General features: G+C 39.4%; 1 protein-coding gene across 1 annotated transcript in view; it reads left to right on the top strand.

Annotated features, from left to right (window-relative positions):
* ANAPC10 (anaphase promoting complex subunit 10) overlaps positions 1-13,594 on the top strand; it is a 170,358-nt gene extending 156,764 nt beyond the window's left edge. The window contains exon 5 of the mRNA XM_029600603.1: positions 11,497-13,594. Coding sequence (XP_029456463.1) covers positions 11,497-11,727 — 231 coding nt within the window. The 3' untranslated portion in view covers positions 11,728-13,594. The remainder of the gene's footprint in view (positions 1-11,496) is intronic.
* Positions 13,595-14,579: the final 985 nt, after the last annotated feature.

The raw sequence follows: 14,579 nt of genomic DNA, 5'->3' as shown, positions 1-14,579 counted from the left end.
GTGGTCCATATTCAATAGCATTTAGCTGGTTAATGGAGAAGTTAGCCGGCTAAATGAATATTTGGGCACATATCCAGCTAAATTCTAGCCACCTAATAAGTTAAGTTAGACTTAGCTAAGTTAACTGGCTAAGTCTAATATTCAGAGTTAGCTGGATGACTTAACCGGCTAAGGGGGTCATTTTCAAAAGCGATCGCACGTGAAAAGTCCCTTTTCGCGGGCGATCACTAAATGGGGCGGAGTCAGCCCCGGAAGAGGAGGAGTCGGGGGCGTCACCGGGGCCGACTCTGTGGAGACATCGCTGGCAGCGAAAGGTAAGGACCCTTATCGCCACCAGTTTTGCACCGAATAACTACACCTTTTATAGTGTAGTTATTCGGTGCGAAAGCCAGCAGCCAGCGCACTGCAGTGGTGCAATGGCTGCCGGCTTTCGCTGGCCCGCCCCCCGCTCCGCCGCCCCCCCCCCCCCCCCCCCCCCCCCCCCCCCCCGATACTACCGGATTCTCTAAGGTCTGCGACCTTAGAGAATCCAGGCTTAAGTCTGGTCCGGCCAAAGAGCTGCCTAAAGTTAGGTGGCCATAGTTAGCCATTAACTTTAAGATAGCCGGTTATATTCAGTAGTGTGGTTTCTCTATTGAATATGCCTCCGGAGTTAGCCAGATAAGTTTATCCAACTAACTTTACTAGCTGGACTGTATCTGAGCATGGACCTAGCAGTTTATTGCAAACCAGTATGCTCTTAAAGTAAAATTTCAAAGTCACAATTCATTATTTCTCTGCATTTTTTTGTAAAATAAAATTAAAAACAAAAAAAAAAACTTGAAAGTAGCAGTCAAATGCAAGCATACAGAGATTAATGTAAAAACATTAGTTCCCTATAATAATTGCTGATAGATTTGAGGAGCTGGCCTGCGTTTTGCATAGTCTGCCAAATAATTCCACCCCTTCAGGCCAAGAAGATCTAGCAAGGGGAAGGGAATATTACTTGGCATAGTGCTGAAACCTAACGTTTAGCTGCTGCTTATAGGTAAACTTAAATCACATATCCTTCAGGCTGGTTGGAAACTGGCCTGAATAATTAACTACATCCTAAATCAGTTACCAGCCAATAAATAGATTTAACAGGTCCTTTGCCTAGTTATGTAAGATATTTTGAAAATCTGTATTTAAATATTTTTAAAGAAGAATTTTAGTGCTGCCAGTGAATGCGTTACTGCAGCCAAGGCCTCTTGGGCCCTAATGTACAAGTCATGCACTATTGTGACAGGCAAGCCTGTAATAATACAATATACGAGAAGCCAGAAACCCCATAAGAATGGGATAAATCCTAACAACTTTCTGTTATCATATCATGTGCATAAGAACATAACACTTGCCATACTGGGTCAGACCAAAGGTCCTTCGAGCTCAGTATCCTGTTCCAACAGTGGCCAATCCAGGTCACAAGTACCTGGCAGGATCCCAAGGGGTAGAGAGATTCCAAGCTGCTTATCCCAGAGATAAGCAGCGGATTTCTGCAACTCCACCTTAATAATGGTTAATGGACTCTTCCTTCAGGAACTTGTCCAAACCTTTTTTACATGCAGCTACACTAATAGCTTTCACCACATCCTCTGGCAATGAATTCCAGAGCTTAATTATGTGTTTTGTATATAAATATTTCCCTTATTAGTTTTAAATGTATCACTTAGTAACTTCATTGTGTGTCCCTAGTGTTTGTACTCTTTGAGAAAATATACAACTGATTTACTTTTACTCTTTCTATTCCACTCATTATTTTACAGACCTCTATCACATCCCCCCTCAGCCATCTCTTCTTCTGCAAGCTGAAGAGTCCTAACCTCTTTAGCCTTTCCTCATAGGGGAATTGTTCCATCCCCTTTATCGTTTTGGTTGCCCTTCTCTGTACCTTTTCTAATTCTCCTGTATCTTTTTTGAGATGTGGTGACCAGAACTGCACACAGTATTCAAGATGAGATGGCACTGTGAAGCAATACAGAGGCATTATGATCAGTGTTCCCTCCAAGGAGTGATTAAGTGTGTGCAAATTGTTTTTCGTGTGAGCAACATCTTCTTTTAAACAAACAATTTTTGAGCAGCAGTATTAGCTTTGTATTTCTGTATATAGCACAAAGAAAATAAGCATATGAGCAACTATGTAAAACCTGTGAGTGACGCTCCAAAATGTATGAGCAGTCACTCACATGCTCATCTTAGATGGAACTGATTATGATATTTTCTTTTATTCTCTATTCTTTTCCTAATAATTCCTAATATTCTATTTGCTTTCTTGGCTGCTGCTGCACACTGAGCAGAAGATTTCAATATATCAACGATGGCACCTGGATCCTTTTCCTGAATGGAGACTCCTAATGTGGAATCTTGCATCGTATAGCTAAGTGCATCACTTTGCACTTGTCAACATTAAATCTCATTTTCCATTTGTATGCCCATTCTCCCAGTTTTGCAGTTTCTTATAATCCTGTTGTGATTTATCAAATTTGAATAATATTGTATCATCTGCAAATCTGATCACCTCACTCGTTCGCATTTCCAGGTCATTTATAAATCTGTTAAAAAGCAGTGGTCCCAAAACTGATCAACTTTCTCCATTGAGAAAATTTACCATTTAGCCCTACTCTGTTTTGTATCTTTTAACCAATTCCCAGACCACAATAGGACACTGCCCCCTATCCCATGACTTTTTAATTTCCTAAGAAGTCTCTCATGAGGGACTTTGTCAAATGCTTTCTGGAAATGCAAATACACTATATCAACTGGCTCACTTTTATCTTCATGTTTATTTATGCCCTCAAAAAAATGTAGCATATTGGTGAGGCAAGACTTCCTTTGGTTAAATCTATGTTGGATTTGTCCCATTAAACTATGCCTATCTATATGTTCCATAATTTTGTTCTTTATGATTGTGCCTGGCAAAATGGTAGAAACTGACGTCAACCTCACTGGTCTGTAGTTTCCTGGATTACCCCTTGATCCCTTTTTTAAAATTAGCATTACATTGGTAATCCTCCAGTCTTTAGGGAGGGAGGAGTAGCTTTTTATAATAGGAAGGAAATAGCCTATTTTATTCCTATTATAAGGGAGAATATGGAAAAGCTAAATTTTTATGGATTACTCTGGAAACATGTAAGAGAAATTATGTGTACATGAGTATTATACAGAGTAAACTAAATAATAAAACCTCCAGCATATGAAAAGGAAGTGGATTCAAGCATGAATAAATATGTGATCATGATAGCATGCAAAGAAGTCTGATTTTTCAGACATTTCAGTCTGCTATCTTGCAACATCAGCTATGAATAGAGAAGTCTAGATACAGTCAGACAACTAGTGGCAGAGCCCACTCTAGGGTAGGCCATGCTGGCTTGGTTACTGACTAATGGAGATAGTATCTCTGTCCATGTGGCAAGGGAAAATGTAGGGTTTAGTGATCTCTGTACTGTGTGATTAAATATTTAAACTATAACCTGAACTAAACCATACCATGGCCCTGGATTTCAAAAGGGCTGACTTCAAGATGAGTGGTAGTGTTGAGATGGCCCTCTTGGGAATCCCAAGAACTGAAGAATACAGAGGAATTTCAACCCGCAATGAAGGGGGGGAATAGGCAATACAGACCCATTCCCACTCTAACTTCACTAGCCAAACTCATTGAGTCAGCAGTTCTACGCCAACTCTCAGACTTTCTATCAGAAAACAACATCCTTCACATTAATCAACACGGTTTCCGAAAGGGACATTCCACTGAAACTCTTCTATTAGCCTCCTTTGATACTTTATTCCATGCTTTTGACTCCTACACAGACTATATCATAGTCTTTCTTGATATTTCAGCAGCATTTGACATGGTTGATCATCAAATACTCATTTCAGGTCTTAAATCTATAGGTATTACAGGCACAGTTCTAAATTGGTTTTCATCTTTTCTTACTGGACACCCTCAACAAGTAAACATTAATTACCACTCTTCTGTCTCTTACACAATTCCGTCCAGAGTACCTCAAGGTTCATCACTATCTCCCGTTCCCACTATCTTTAATATATATCGCCTTCCTTTATGTCATATTCTATCTTCCCTTAATCTACAATTCAAAATCTATGCAGACAATATACAGTTCTTAGTTCCTTATAAAACATCCTGGCCCGCCACCTTATCTATGGTCTCTCTTTATCTGTCTACTATTAATTCATGGCTTTCACACAATCGTTTAAAATTGAACCCGTCAAAAAACGAGATCGTTCATTTAACTTCTATTTCAGATTCCTCAATTGGTCCACCTTCACATCTGGTAACAAATGGCGTGTCGATCCCGATAACACATTATGCTACAAACTTAGGAGTTATCATAAACATGGATCTATCAATGAAACAACACATCTCTCACTGACTAGAAAATCATTTTACAAATTACAACTCTTAAAACGTCTCCGCCCTCTACTTTTTCATCACGATTTCTGAACCATTCTACAGTCACTAATTTTCTCTGGTCTAGATCACATCACACCAACTTTGCAATCCCTTCACTGGCTACTCATAAAATTTAGGATAAAATATAAAGTACTTACTATCATTCATGGTTCTTCTTCTACTTGGCTCTGTTCTATGCTCCGATTTTATAAACCCGCTCGACATTTAAGATCACTAACACAAAATCTATTAGACATTCCATCACCACGACTGGCAAGACTAGACATTACCAGAAGGAGAGTGTTCTCTGTAGCAGGACCCTCCCTCTGGAATTCTTTACCAAATCCACTTCGTCTATTAACAAATCCACTTCACTTTAAAAAATCTCTGAAAACGTATCTGTTTCAATTAGCATTCAATACTTCATCAAATACACAACAATAATCATGCAACCCCTCTCCCCCCCCCCCCCTTTATAATATTTTTCCTCTGTGATCCATTATAACATTACAAAATGTATTCACCCTTCCCCCCCCCTTCAGCTACTTACCCCTCCCCTCCCATTTTCCCCCCCTTACTCTTATAGAGCGTTTGATGGCACAACTTTTTCTTTCTATTAAGATTCTCTTATTTAAAAAAAACAAAACCTCTTTATTCTATTGTTTATATACCAATTAGTGTAATTTTTATTTTTTTAATGTATTTTCTAATGTCTTTTATTTTATATTACTTTTTGTAAACCGTTTTGATAAAACTTACATTTTAAAAACGGTATATAAATACTTTTAAATAAATAAATAAATGCAACAAATCTCTTTGCAAGGCAAGTTAAAGAAAGGGGAAAGATATCAATATAGTTCTTTAAGGAAGTAGCAGAAATGGTAAGGGCAAAGAGGTTAACATTCAAAATTTATTTTAAAAAATGCAGTCAGAGGAGAACAGACAGAATTTTCAAGAGAAACAAAAGGCAGAGAAGGCAAAGACCCAAATGAGGAAACTTGTTCAGTCAATAAAAGGAGATGAGAAATTCTTTAGATATACAGTAGATTATGTTATATTCCAAAAGGATTTGGAACCATGGTGGTTCTGGATAATGGTTATTTACAGAAAATGGAAGTTACTCATATGTTTAAAAAAAAAAAGGGAAATCGAGAAACAATGAGAGCACAAAGGACTTTATAATGCACAATATACTGGTAAAAGCCTGTTTGGTATTTCAGTTCCGTCCATCTAGTTTAGGCATTATCTCGGAGTCTGAGGTGATGAATACTGTGATACTCATGAACTGAGCCAGAAGAATAATCACATTTATTTTGTCTTCTGAATGAAAAAAAACTTGTCCTTCTCCATTAACATACTGTAGATACAAGCACACCCTCACTGTGACCCTGGCAGGACTGCTCGTACAGCACATTCTTCAAATCAGAATTCTGAGGCCCACTTAATGTTTTGTGTTTAGCCATTCCCATTACAGAGTCACTGTCTGCAGAAAACCTTAGTATCTCTACTTTCTGTGCCTTTTAAATTATAGATTGCTGTGTGCCTAGCTCCTTGCTCTTCTTGAAGTTGTCTAGGATCAAGATTTCATGCTGTACAGATAACATACACCTCTTCTTTTACACTTCTGAACTTGATTTTCCAATGCTTTTCTTTGAAGGTTGCATGTTCTTGGATAGCAAGCTCACCATGGCCTTTACCTGGACCCTAGCATTGATCTCTATGCGTAAAGGTCTTTTTTTTTTTTTGGCCTGCTGTTTTCACCACTGCCAAAGATGTGTAGAACAATGCTGCTGATCAGCCATGGCTGCATCTGTAAATGACTGGCTTGTAAACAAGGCAAGATGAAACTGAGAGGCCGGATGTGATGTCTTTCAAGTGCCAAATCTCAGATAATAGACATTTTTCCCCAAAAGAGAACATGGGCTGAAGCCTATGATTTACATATAATGGGAGATTTCAAATAATGGAATTTTATACATAAGGTACTCTACTGTTTAACTAAGCCAAAAAAAGCAAAGGGAAAATAAGTAAAATAAAGGGAGGAAAAAAAAAAGGTATTTGTGAAATGGACTGGCAAAATGCAGAAATCTTAAATAAGTTTTTGCTCAATATTTACGAAAGGGAATGGACCTAATATGGGAAATGGAATTGATAAATGTGTTGTGATTACAAACCCATTACAGGGAAGAGGAACTTTAAAGTACTTAATTTGGGATTGGGTCCTAATGATGTACATTTCGGGATCCTAAATAGCTCAATAAAGTGACTGAATGTAAATGTGCTTGGGTCATACACCGAACATGGTGGTAAGGGCAGGTAAGGAGTTACAGGCAGAAGAAATGAGGGCGGGGTTTTGTGTGTTTGCTCAGTCATATGGAACTTTAGAGAGCCAAAGAGTGGAGAATACAAGCTGATGTGCAGAGAGTGGCAGTATGTTAATGCATAGGCATAAGAAATGCCATGCTCGATCAGACCAAAGTCCATCAAACCCAGTATCTTGCCTCCTCCGAAAGTGGCCAGTCTGGATCGCCCAGCAGATTCCATAAAGTAGACCTTTCACCTGTTACTCACTCCTAGGGATAGTAATAACTTTCTTTAGTCTGTCTGGCTAATAAAGTGTGTTAGACTTTTCCTCCAGGAACTTGTACAAATCTTTTCTACCCCACTATGCTAATCGCCTTGCTCACGTCCTCTGGCAACAGATTCCACAGCTTGATAGTGCTCGGAATTAAAAAGTACTTTCTATGGTTTGTTTTAAAGCTGCTGGTTGTTAGTTTCATGGAGTATCCCCTTGTTTTAGTATTATTTGAAAGGGTAAATAACCATTCTGATTCACCCATACCACCCCACTCATGATTTTATAAACTATCATGTCCTCTCTCTGCAGTCTTTTCTAAGCTGAAAAGTGCTAATCTGTGTAGCCATCATCGTAAGGGAACTGTTTCATGCTTTTTATTATTTTTGTCGCTTTGCACATTTTCTAGTGCTAGTACATCTTTTTAGAGATGGGACGACCAGAACTATACACAATACTCAGTGTGGTCGCACTATGGATCGATACAGAGGCAGTATAATATTTTCTGTTGTATTCTCCAGAAGGCTAGTGTAACATACACAAATCAGCCATGGCTATCACCTTGACATCAACAGACACAGGATAGGCAGATGTTTCGAACAACAGTTTCACTAGTTTTGAGAGTTATTAAGTTTATTATAAAGTTTGTTATTAAGACATGGAAGGGGTATGAGTTTTGGATTAAGTATGGGACTTGCAAGAAGGAAAGAGGAAAGCAATGATGTCTGGACTAGCTTACAAATGAAAGTGAAGGAGGCCAGCACTGTAACATAATATAGACATGCTTGGGACAGATCTAGAGAGCAGTAGTAGGAACAGGGTTGAGAGGTCAGGTGAAAAAATAAAAGGTGGAGGGAGCTGGTGTTGGTTTAAGTACAGTAATTTGTGATCATCTACTGAAAAGGGTTAGAGAACCAGCGAAGACAACAACTGGGCAGACTGGATGGGCCATTTGGTGGTCCTCTGCTGTCACCTACAATGTTACTTTGCCTATAATTGTGGATAAAGAACAGGTTAATGGGACTTGACTTTAATAGACATCTGAAGAACAAACATGCAGACTTGGAAATGCAGTCCAGATGTATTCCATGCTTTAAGAAAGGTGGAAGGAAGGCTAAACGATTACCAGCATGGTTAAAAGGTGAAGTGAAAGTGGCTATTTTAGACAAAACTTAATCCTTCAAAAATGGAAGAAGGAGCCATCTGAAAATGGGAGAAAGCAATAGCATTGTCAAGTTAAATGGAAAACATTGATAAGACAGGCTAAGAGAGAATTTGAAATTAAGTTGGCCGTAGAGGCAAAAACTCATAATAAAAACATTTTAGAATATATCTGAAGCAGGAAACCTGCAAGGGAGTTGGATGAACCATTAACAGAGGGGTTAAAGGAGCTCTTAGGGAAGATAAGGCCATTGCAGAAAGACTAAATTAATTATTTGCTTCAGTGTTTACTAATGAGGATGTTGGGAAGATAACGGTGTTGCGTCCATCGCTGCTCGACACCCTCACTCCGGCCTCCTTACCACTGTGGTGACTCCCTCCGGGCCTGATGGACGGTTTGCTGCCGCGGCGTCTTCTTGCCGTCTTCTTCCGGCATCCCCGGAGCGGCACGACGCTGTGGATCCACCATGTTCCTGATAACGTAGGGCGCGCACGGGTGCACGCTCCGAATAATGTACCAGCAAGGGCGCGAACCTCAGGGGCGTCCCCCTGAACTGACATCATCCGCTTCCAATATAAAAGGTCTCAGTATTTGCTAACGAATTGAGTTAGCAAGGATTCGTCCAAGCTACTCTACCTTCTCGGACTTACCAGGGGTACCCGCTGCTCGGGGGGCCTCACTTTCTTTTCTCTATTTCAGATTGCCGATTGGAACCGGTACTCGCTCCTCGAGGGCCCATGTTCCTGAACACTCTGAAGATTCTCTACTGCCTGGAAGCTATCACAGATACAGACAATTGTGAGTTACCATCGCTCTCTCAGAGCTTTCCCTGGAACCAGGATCTTGTTCCTTGAGGGCCTAACCCTTTCCAGCTACTGGGCTTTCTAAAGACCTTATGTGAGATCTGTCATCCAGTTCTGGCTATGAACACAGTATACCCAGTCTACTCACTATCTATAGTTTCTCTACAGCTCAGCAACCCTGGGATCGCTGTTCCAGTACCTGAGGGACTTCAGTCCTGCCGGGCATATCAGCTCACTACTGCCACCTCTGGTGGTTCTGCTAACCTGTCTAATAAGAGTTATCTGTGTCTGCCTCCGTACTCAAGCCTAGCCGGTGGTCCCTCTCAGGATATCCTCCTGGGGGCACAGTCATCTGCCATCGCCCCAAGGATTCACCTATCTACATTCCTCTACAGCTGAGTGTCCTCTCCAAGCACTCCGCTGGTAACAGATGGCTACTCCTTCCCCCCCAGGAGTCTTCAGCAGCAGATTCATTACAGTTTGTTACTACTCCCTCTACAGGAGCTGAGCATATCAGTTTACTAACTTTCCTTCCTCAGGAGTAGATTATAACAGATTGCTAACTCCGTACGGAGATTCATAACAGATAACTCCTCCCTCTTGAGGTGTCATTCACAACCAGCTTGCTCACTCCTCCCCTTCATAGGAAATTTCAGATCTTTTAGTTAAAATTTGTAACCTATCATTAAAATCATCCATTGTACCTGAAGACTGGAGGGTAGCCAATGTAACCCCACTATTTAAAAAGGGCACCGGGGTGATCCAGGAAACTATTGATTGGTGAGCCTGACTTCAGTGATGGGGAAAATAGTGGAAACTATTCTAACTATCAAAATCACAGAGCATATAGAAATATATGGTTTAATGGAACACAGCCAACATGGATTTACCCAAGGGAAGTCTTGCCTCACAAATCTGCTTCATTTTTTTGAAGGAGTTAATAAACGTGAATAAAGGTGAATCGGATTTTCAGAAGGCGTTTGACAAAGTCCTTCATGAGGGGCTTCTAAGAAAACTAAAAAGTCATGGCATAGGAGGTGATGTCCTTTCGTGGATTATAAACCGGTTAAAAGACAGGAAACAGAATAGGATTAAATGGTCAATTTTCTCAGTGAAAAAGGGTAAACAGTGGAGAGCCTCAGGGATCTGTATTTGGTCTGGTGCTTTTCAATATATTTATAAATGATCTGGAAAGGGATATGATGAGTGAGGCAATCAGATTTGCAGATGATATAAAATTATTCAAAGTAGTTAAATCACATGCGGTTGTGATAAATTGCAGAATTACCTTGCTAGATTGGAAGATTGGGTATCCAAATGGCAGATGAAATTTAATGTGGACAAGTGTAAGGTGATACATATAGGGAAAAATAATCCATGCTGTGATTACATGACGTTAGGTTCCATATTAGGAGCTACCATCCAGGAAAAAGATCTAGGCATCATAGTGGATAATACTTTGAAATTGTCAGCTCAGTGTGCTGTGACAGTCAAAAAAGCAAATAATGTTAGGAATTATTAGAAAGGGTATTGTAAATATAATGGAAAGTGTCATAATGCCTCTGTATCGCTCTATAGTAAGACCACACCTTGAGTACAATTCTGGTCACCGCAACTCAAAAAAGATATAGTTGCACTGGAGAAGGTACAGAGAAGGATGACCAAAATGATAAAGGGCCTAGAACGGTTCCCCTATGAGGAAAGGCGAAAAAGGTTAGGGCTGTTTGTTGGAGAAGAGACGGTTGAGGGGGAGGATATGATAAAGGTCTTTAAAATCATAAGAGGTCTTGAAAGAGTAAATGTGAATCTGTTATTTACTCTTTTGGATAATAGGTGGACTGGAGGCTTTCCATGAAGTTAGCAAGTAGCACATTTAAAACAAATTAGAGAACATTCTTTTTCACTCAATGCAGAATTAAATTCTGGAATTTGTTGCCAGAGGATGTGGTTGCAGTAGTTAGTGTAGCTGGGTTTAAAAAAGGTTGGGTTAAGTTCCTTGAGGTGAAGTCCATTAACTGCTATTAATTAAGTTGACTTAGGGAATAGTCACTGCTATTACTGGCATTAGTAGCACGGGAACTACTTAATGTTTGGGTACTTGCCAGGTACTTATAACATGGATTGGAACTGTTGGAAACAGGATGCTGGGCTTGATGGACCTTCTGTCTGACCCAGTATGGCAACTTCTTATGTTCTTACTTGAATGGTACTAGTTCCTAATGAATGCATACAAAAATATGTAACACATGCAAATTAATTCTCTAGACCTTTATTTTAGTTCTGACCTGCACAAAGATCTCAATCAAAAACTGTATAATTTCTGAATTCCTGAACCTATTCTGCGTTTGTTAGATTTTATTGAATAATTTGTCTGACTTGAACTATACATTTTCATTCACAGTACTGTATTGATGACTAGCAACATGTCTCATTTATATTTTCAGTTAACTTATGATTTATTTAATCTTAGAAAAGTGGCTAATTTCTAATTGATGTTTTTTTTGTTTTTGTTTTTTTTGTTAAACAGCAACTTGAACTAGTGGAACCTAGTGGTTGGATTCATGTCCCTTTAACGGACTCTCATAAGAAGCCCATTCGCACGTTTATGATTCAGATTGCGGTTTTAGCCAATCACCAAAATGGAAGAGATACTCACATGAGGCAGATTAAAGTCTACACCCCAGTGGAAGAGAGCTCTATTGGGAAGTTTCCTAGGTGCACAACAATTGATTTTATGATGTATCGCTCCATCCGGTAAATCGCCTTCTCAAGCAAACTGACCTACAAGGAGAGGATTTGGGGCTTTGACTGGGGGAAGGAGAGGGAGCAAACACATTTTTTTAAATAAAGATTTTATAGAAAAATATCTAATCTGAAATAGTTTTGTGACTCGAAGCTTGTTTAGCTTCAAGATGATTTCATATGGATTGTAGCTACATGTTTTATTGTTAACTGTATAGTTAATTTAATTTTCTGTTACATTGCCAAGAATGTGTCACTAACACTTTTCTTTTTTTTTAGCCAACTTATTTTATTTTTGTATATTTTGCACTCTTTTGGTGTGTGTATTTTTCATTTTTTATTCTGGTTATGTCCCGTAATTTTTAATTTCTTTCCCCAGCCATCTACTCTTTGGCTGTTGATGTTATATATATATATGCTTTTTGTTCAGTCCAGTTCTCAAGGGACAGTTGTCTGTGACTAAAATCACTATCACAAACAAGTGATACCATTTGTGAAGAATCTGAACAGAAATGCAGTAGGCTGATAGGGGATGGAGACCGAATTACCCTTTCCAGGACAATGGTCTGGAATATCACAGAGGTGATATAATTTGACTCTGGTTAAGGGGTGGAGCTTGCTACGGTGATCCCTGCTCCCTCATAGGAGGCTTGCCTTCCAGTCTTTGGCCAGCAAAGAAACCTGGATTTCCTGGGTCAGTAGTCCAAGGGAAACTATGCAAATAGAAAGTGTGGGTAAACTTCAAAAAGTGGTGCCATGAGCGGTCATGAATTCCCGAGAAATACCATAGAGGGCAGAATGTATTCCATATGTATTGTTATATTTGTCTTTGCTTCTGTCTTATAACATTTTCTCAGAATGTACTGTTTCCTAATGCATAATACTATTTGGAAAAGGTAACAACACTTCATATAGAATGTTAGTGGTTACACGTATTACAGCTAGTATTTTCTATTCTACACATGAGAGGAACTGATTCATGGGCTCTGTTGCAAATGTCATGTTGGGGTGGTGATAATTTATTCTGTTAACTCATCTTTAAGTGTGCCTCTCAGCTCTGTGTAATTGAAAGTTAAGATACTATAGAGAGGAAAGTGAATTGTATTCCTTACGGCCTCATTATCGACTGGTCCAGTGCAAGCATTACATCATTGTAGTGTAACAATAGCAATCCAAAGAATGTGCAGACATCATTCCTCAGAATTTGTTCCAGGAGCCAACAGCAAACCCATAAAACCTCATCAAATATTAAGAATTCAAATAAAAAAAATCACCATACAGCTGTGTGGGTTCATAGCCAAGAAGGATTTCACAAAGAAAGACATGAGATGAATTGTAATGAAGGACTACTGCACAGAGCTAGCCTGAAAACTATACAAAAACCATTGAGCTTTGAGTAACTAGTACTTTGGATATACATGATAGAATTTTTTTTACATATAAGGGTAGAATAGGTTGTTGTGTGTAGTATATAAAATATAGTGTGCTGAGTATGATATGCTCAAAGCTACATTCAGCAGCATCTGTAGTTGTCATTCTGTAGGTTAGCTTTCTCCAAATTTGGCCCTCAGTCCTCTTTTATAAATGGTGGTGCGTATTAAAAAAAACAAAACTTTATTCTGCTCATATCAGGGACAGAATAAACTGGGAAAGACCTTGTCGCAGCCTGGCTTTTATATTTAAAGAGAGACAATATGGACATGTGACAAACTTTACAGAAGAGTTTTAAGGAGCCACCACCACTTTTACAATAGCTTCCTAGTGTTACTAGTATATCAAATATTGTCATAGTATAACTTACAGGGAAAGTAATGAAAATGAATTATTACAAATGGATTTTATTTTTCTAAATATGAAAATTAAAGACAATTGCAGCTTCTTGAGTTTTTAATTTTTCATTGTGCACAATTTAGAATATTATGAACTCAGTTCAGACATCCTTGTAGTGGTATACTGGAAAAGATTAAGGTATAATTTTTCTTTCCTCTTCAGCCAGCCAGACCAGTCCAAGTGCATGGGCTATGTCACCAACCAAAGATAGAAGCAGAAATTAACAGGCTTACTGATGTAACTTTCCATAGGCTCCAGTGTGGACCTCAGCCTGCCAGTATTCTCTGTCTCCAGCAGATGGTAGGAGAGCATGTCCCGTGCCCGAGACTTCAGAAGATGCCATTTTGACTAATATTCGGAAGCCAGTGAGGGTTTTCTGTTGCACAGTTCAGTCAAGGATTTTTTGGTTGTTTTGGAATGGCATTCTCCTGAAGCCAGTTTTAAAGGGGTTTGCTTACCAAAAGAAAAAAGCAAGACTATATCCCCTTTTCTCTCAAGAAGCAAGGAACACATTTTCTTGAGGAGGATGCACTGGCTTGTGCGGTTATATTGAGAATCATGATTTCTGTAGAGAGTGGCGTGACACTCTAAGATGCACAGGATGGAAAAGAATAGAGGCTGTTCTCAAGCAGGCCTTTGAGATGGCTAATATGCCTCTTCTGGTGGCAATGTGTAACTGTTGTAACTAAAGCTGGTTTGCACTTGTTTTCATTGTATATGGGAGATTTTGCAAGAAAGCAACACTTCAAACCTGGAGAAGGCAGCATATCCTAAAGTGGAGGGGGCAGCCTTGGGTGGAATCATCTTTGATTAGTTCATATCTTGGCTAGGAGCATGGCTTCTAGTACAGCAGCCAGGCATTTGTGTGGCTGCGGAGTTGGTCTGCAGATTCAGCTTCTATGAATCAGCAGACCAAGTGTCTCTTCAAGGGCAAGTTTCTATTCAATGAGGACCTAGAAAAGAGAATCTAAAGTTCCCAAACTCGCAGAGGATGAACAGCATAGATTATCCAGTAGGTTGCTTTCTAGAAAGCCTTCA

The sequence above is a fragment of the Rhinatrema bivittatum genome, chromosome 1 (assembly GCF_901001135.1).
Source record: "Rhinatrema bivittatum chromosome 1, aRhiBiv1.1, whole genome shotgun sequence".
Lineage (NCBI taxonomy): Eukaryota > Metazoa > Chordata > Amphibia > Gymnophiona > Rhinatrematidae > Rhinatrema > Rhinatrema bivittatum.
Note: the sequence above shows the minus strand (reverse complement) of the source record. Positions and strands in the feature narration are given on the sequence as shown.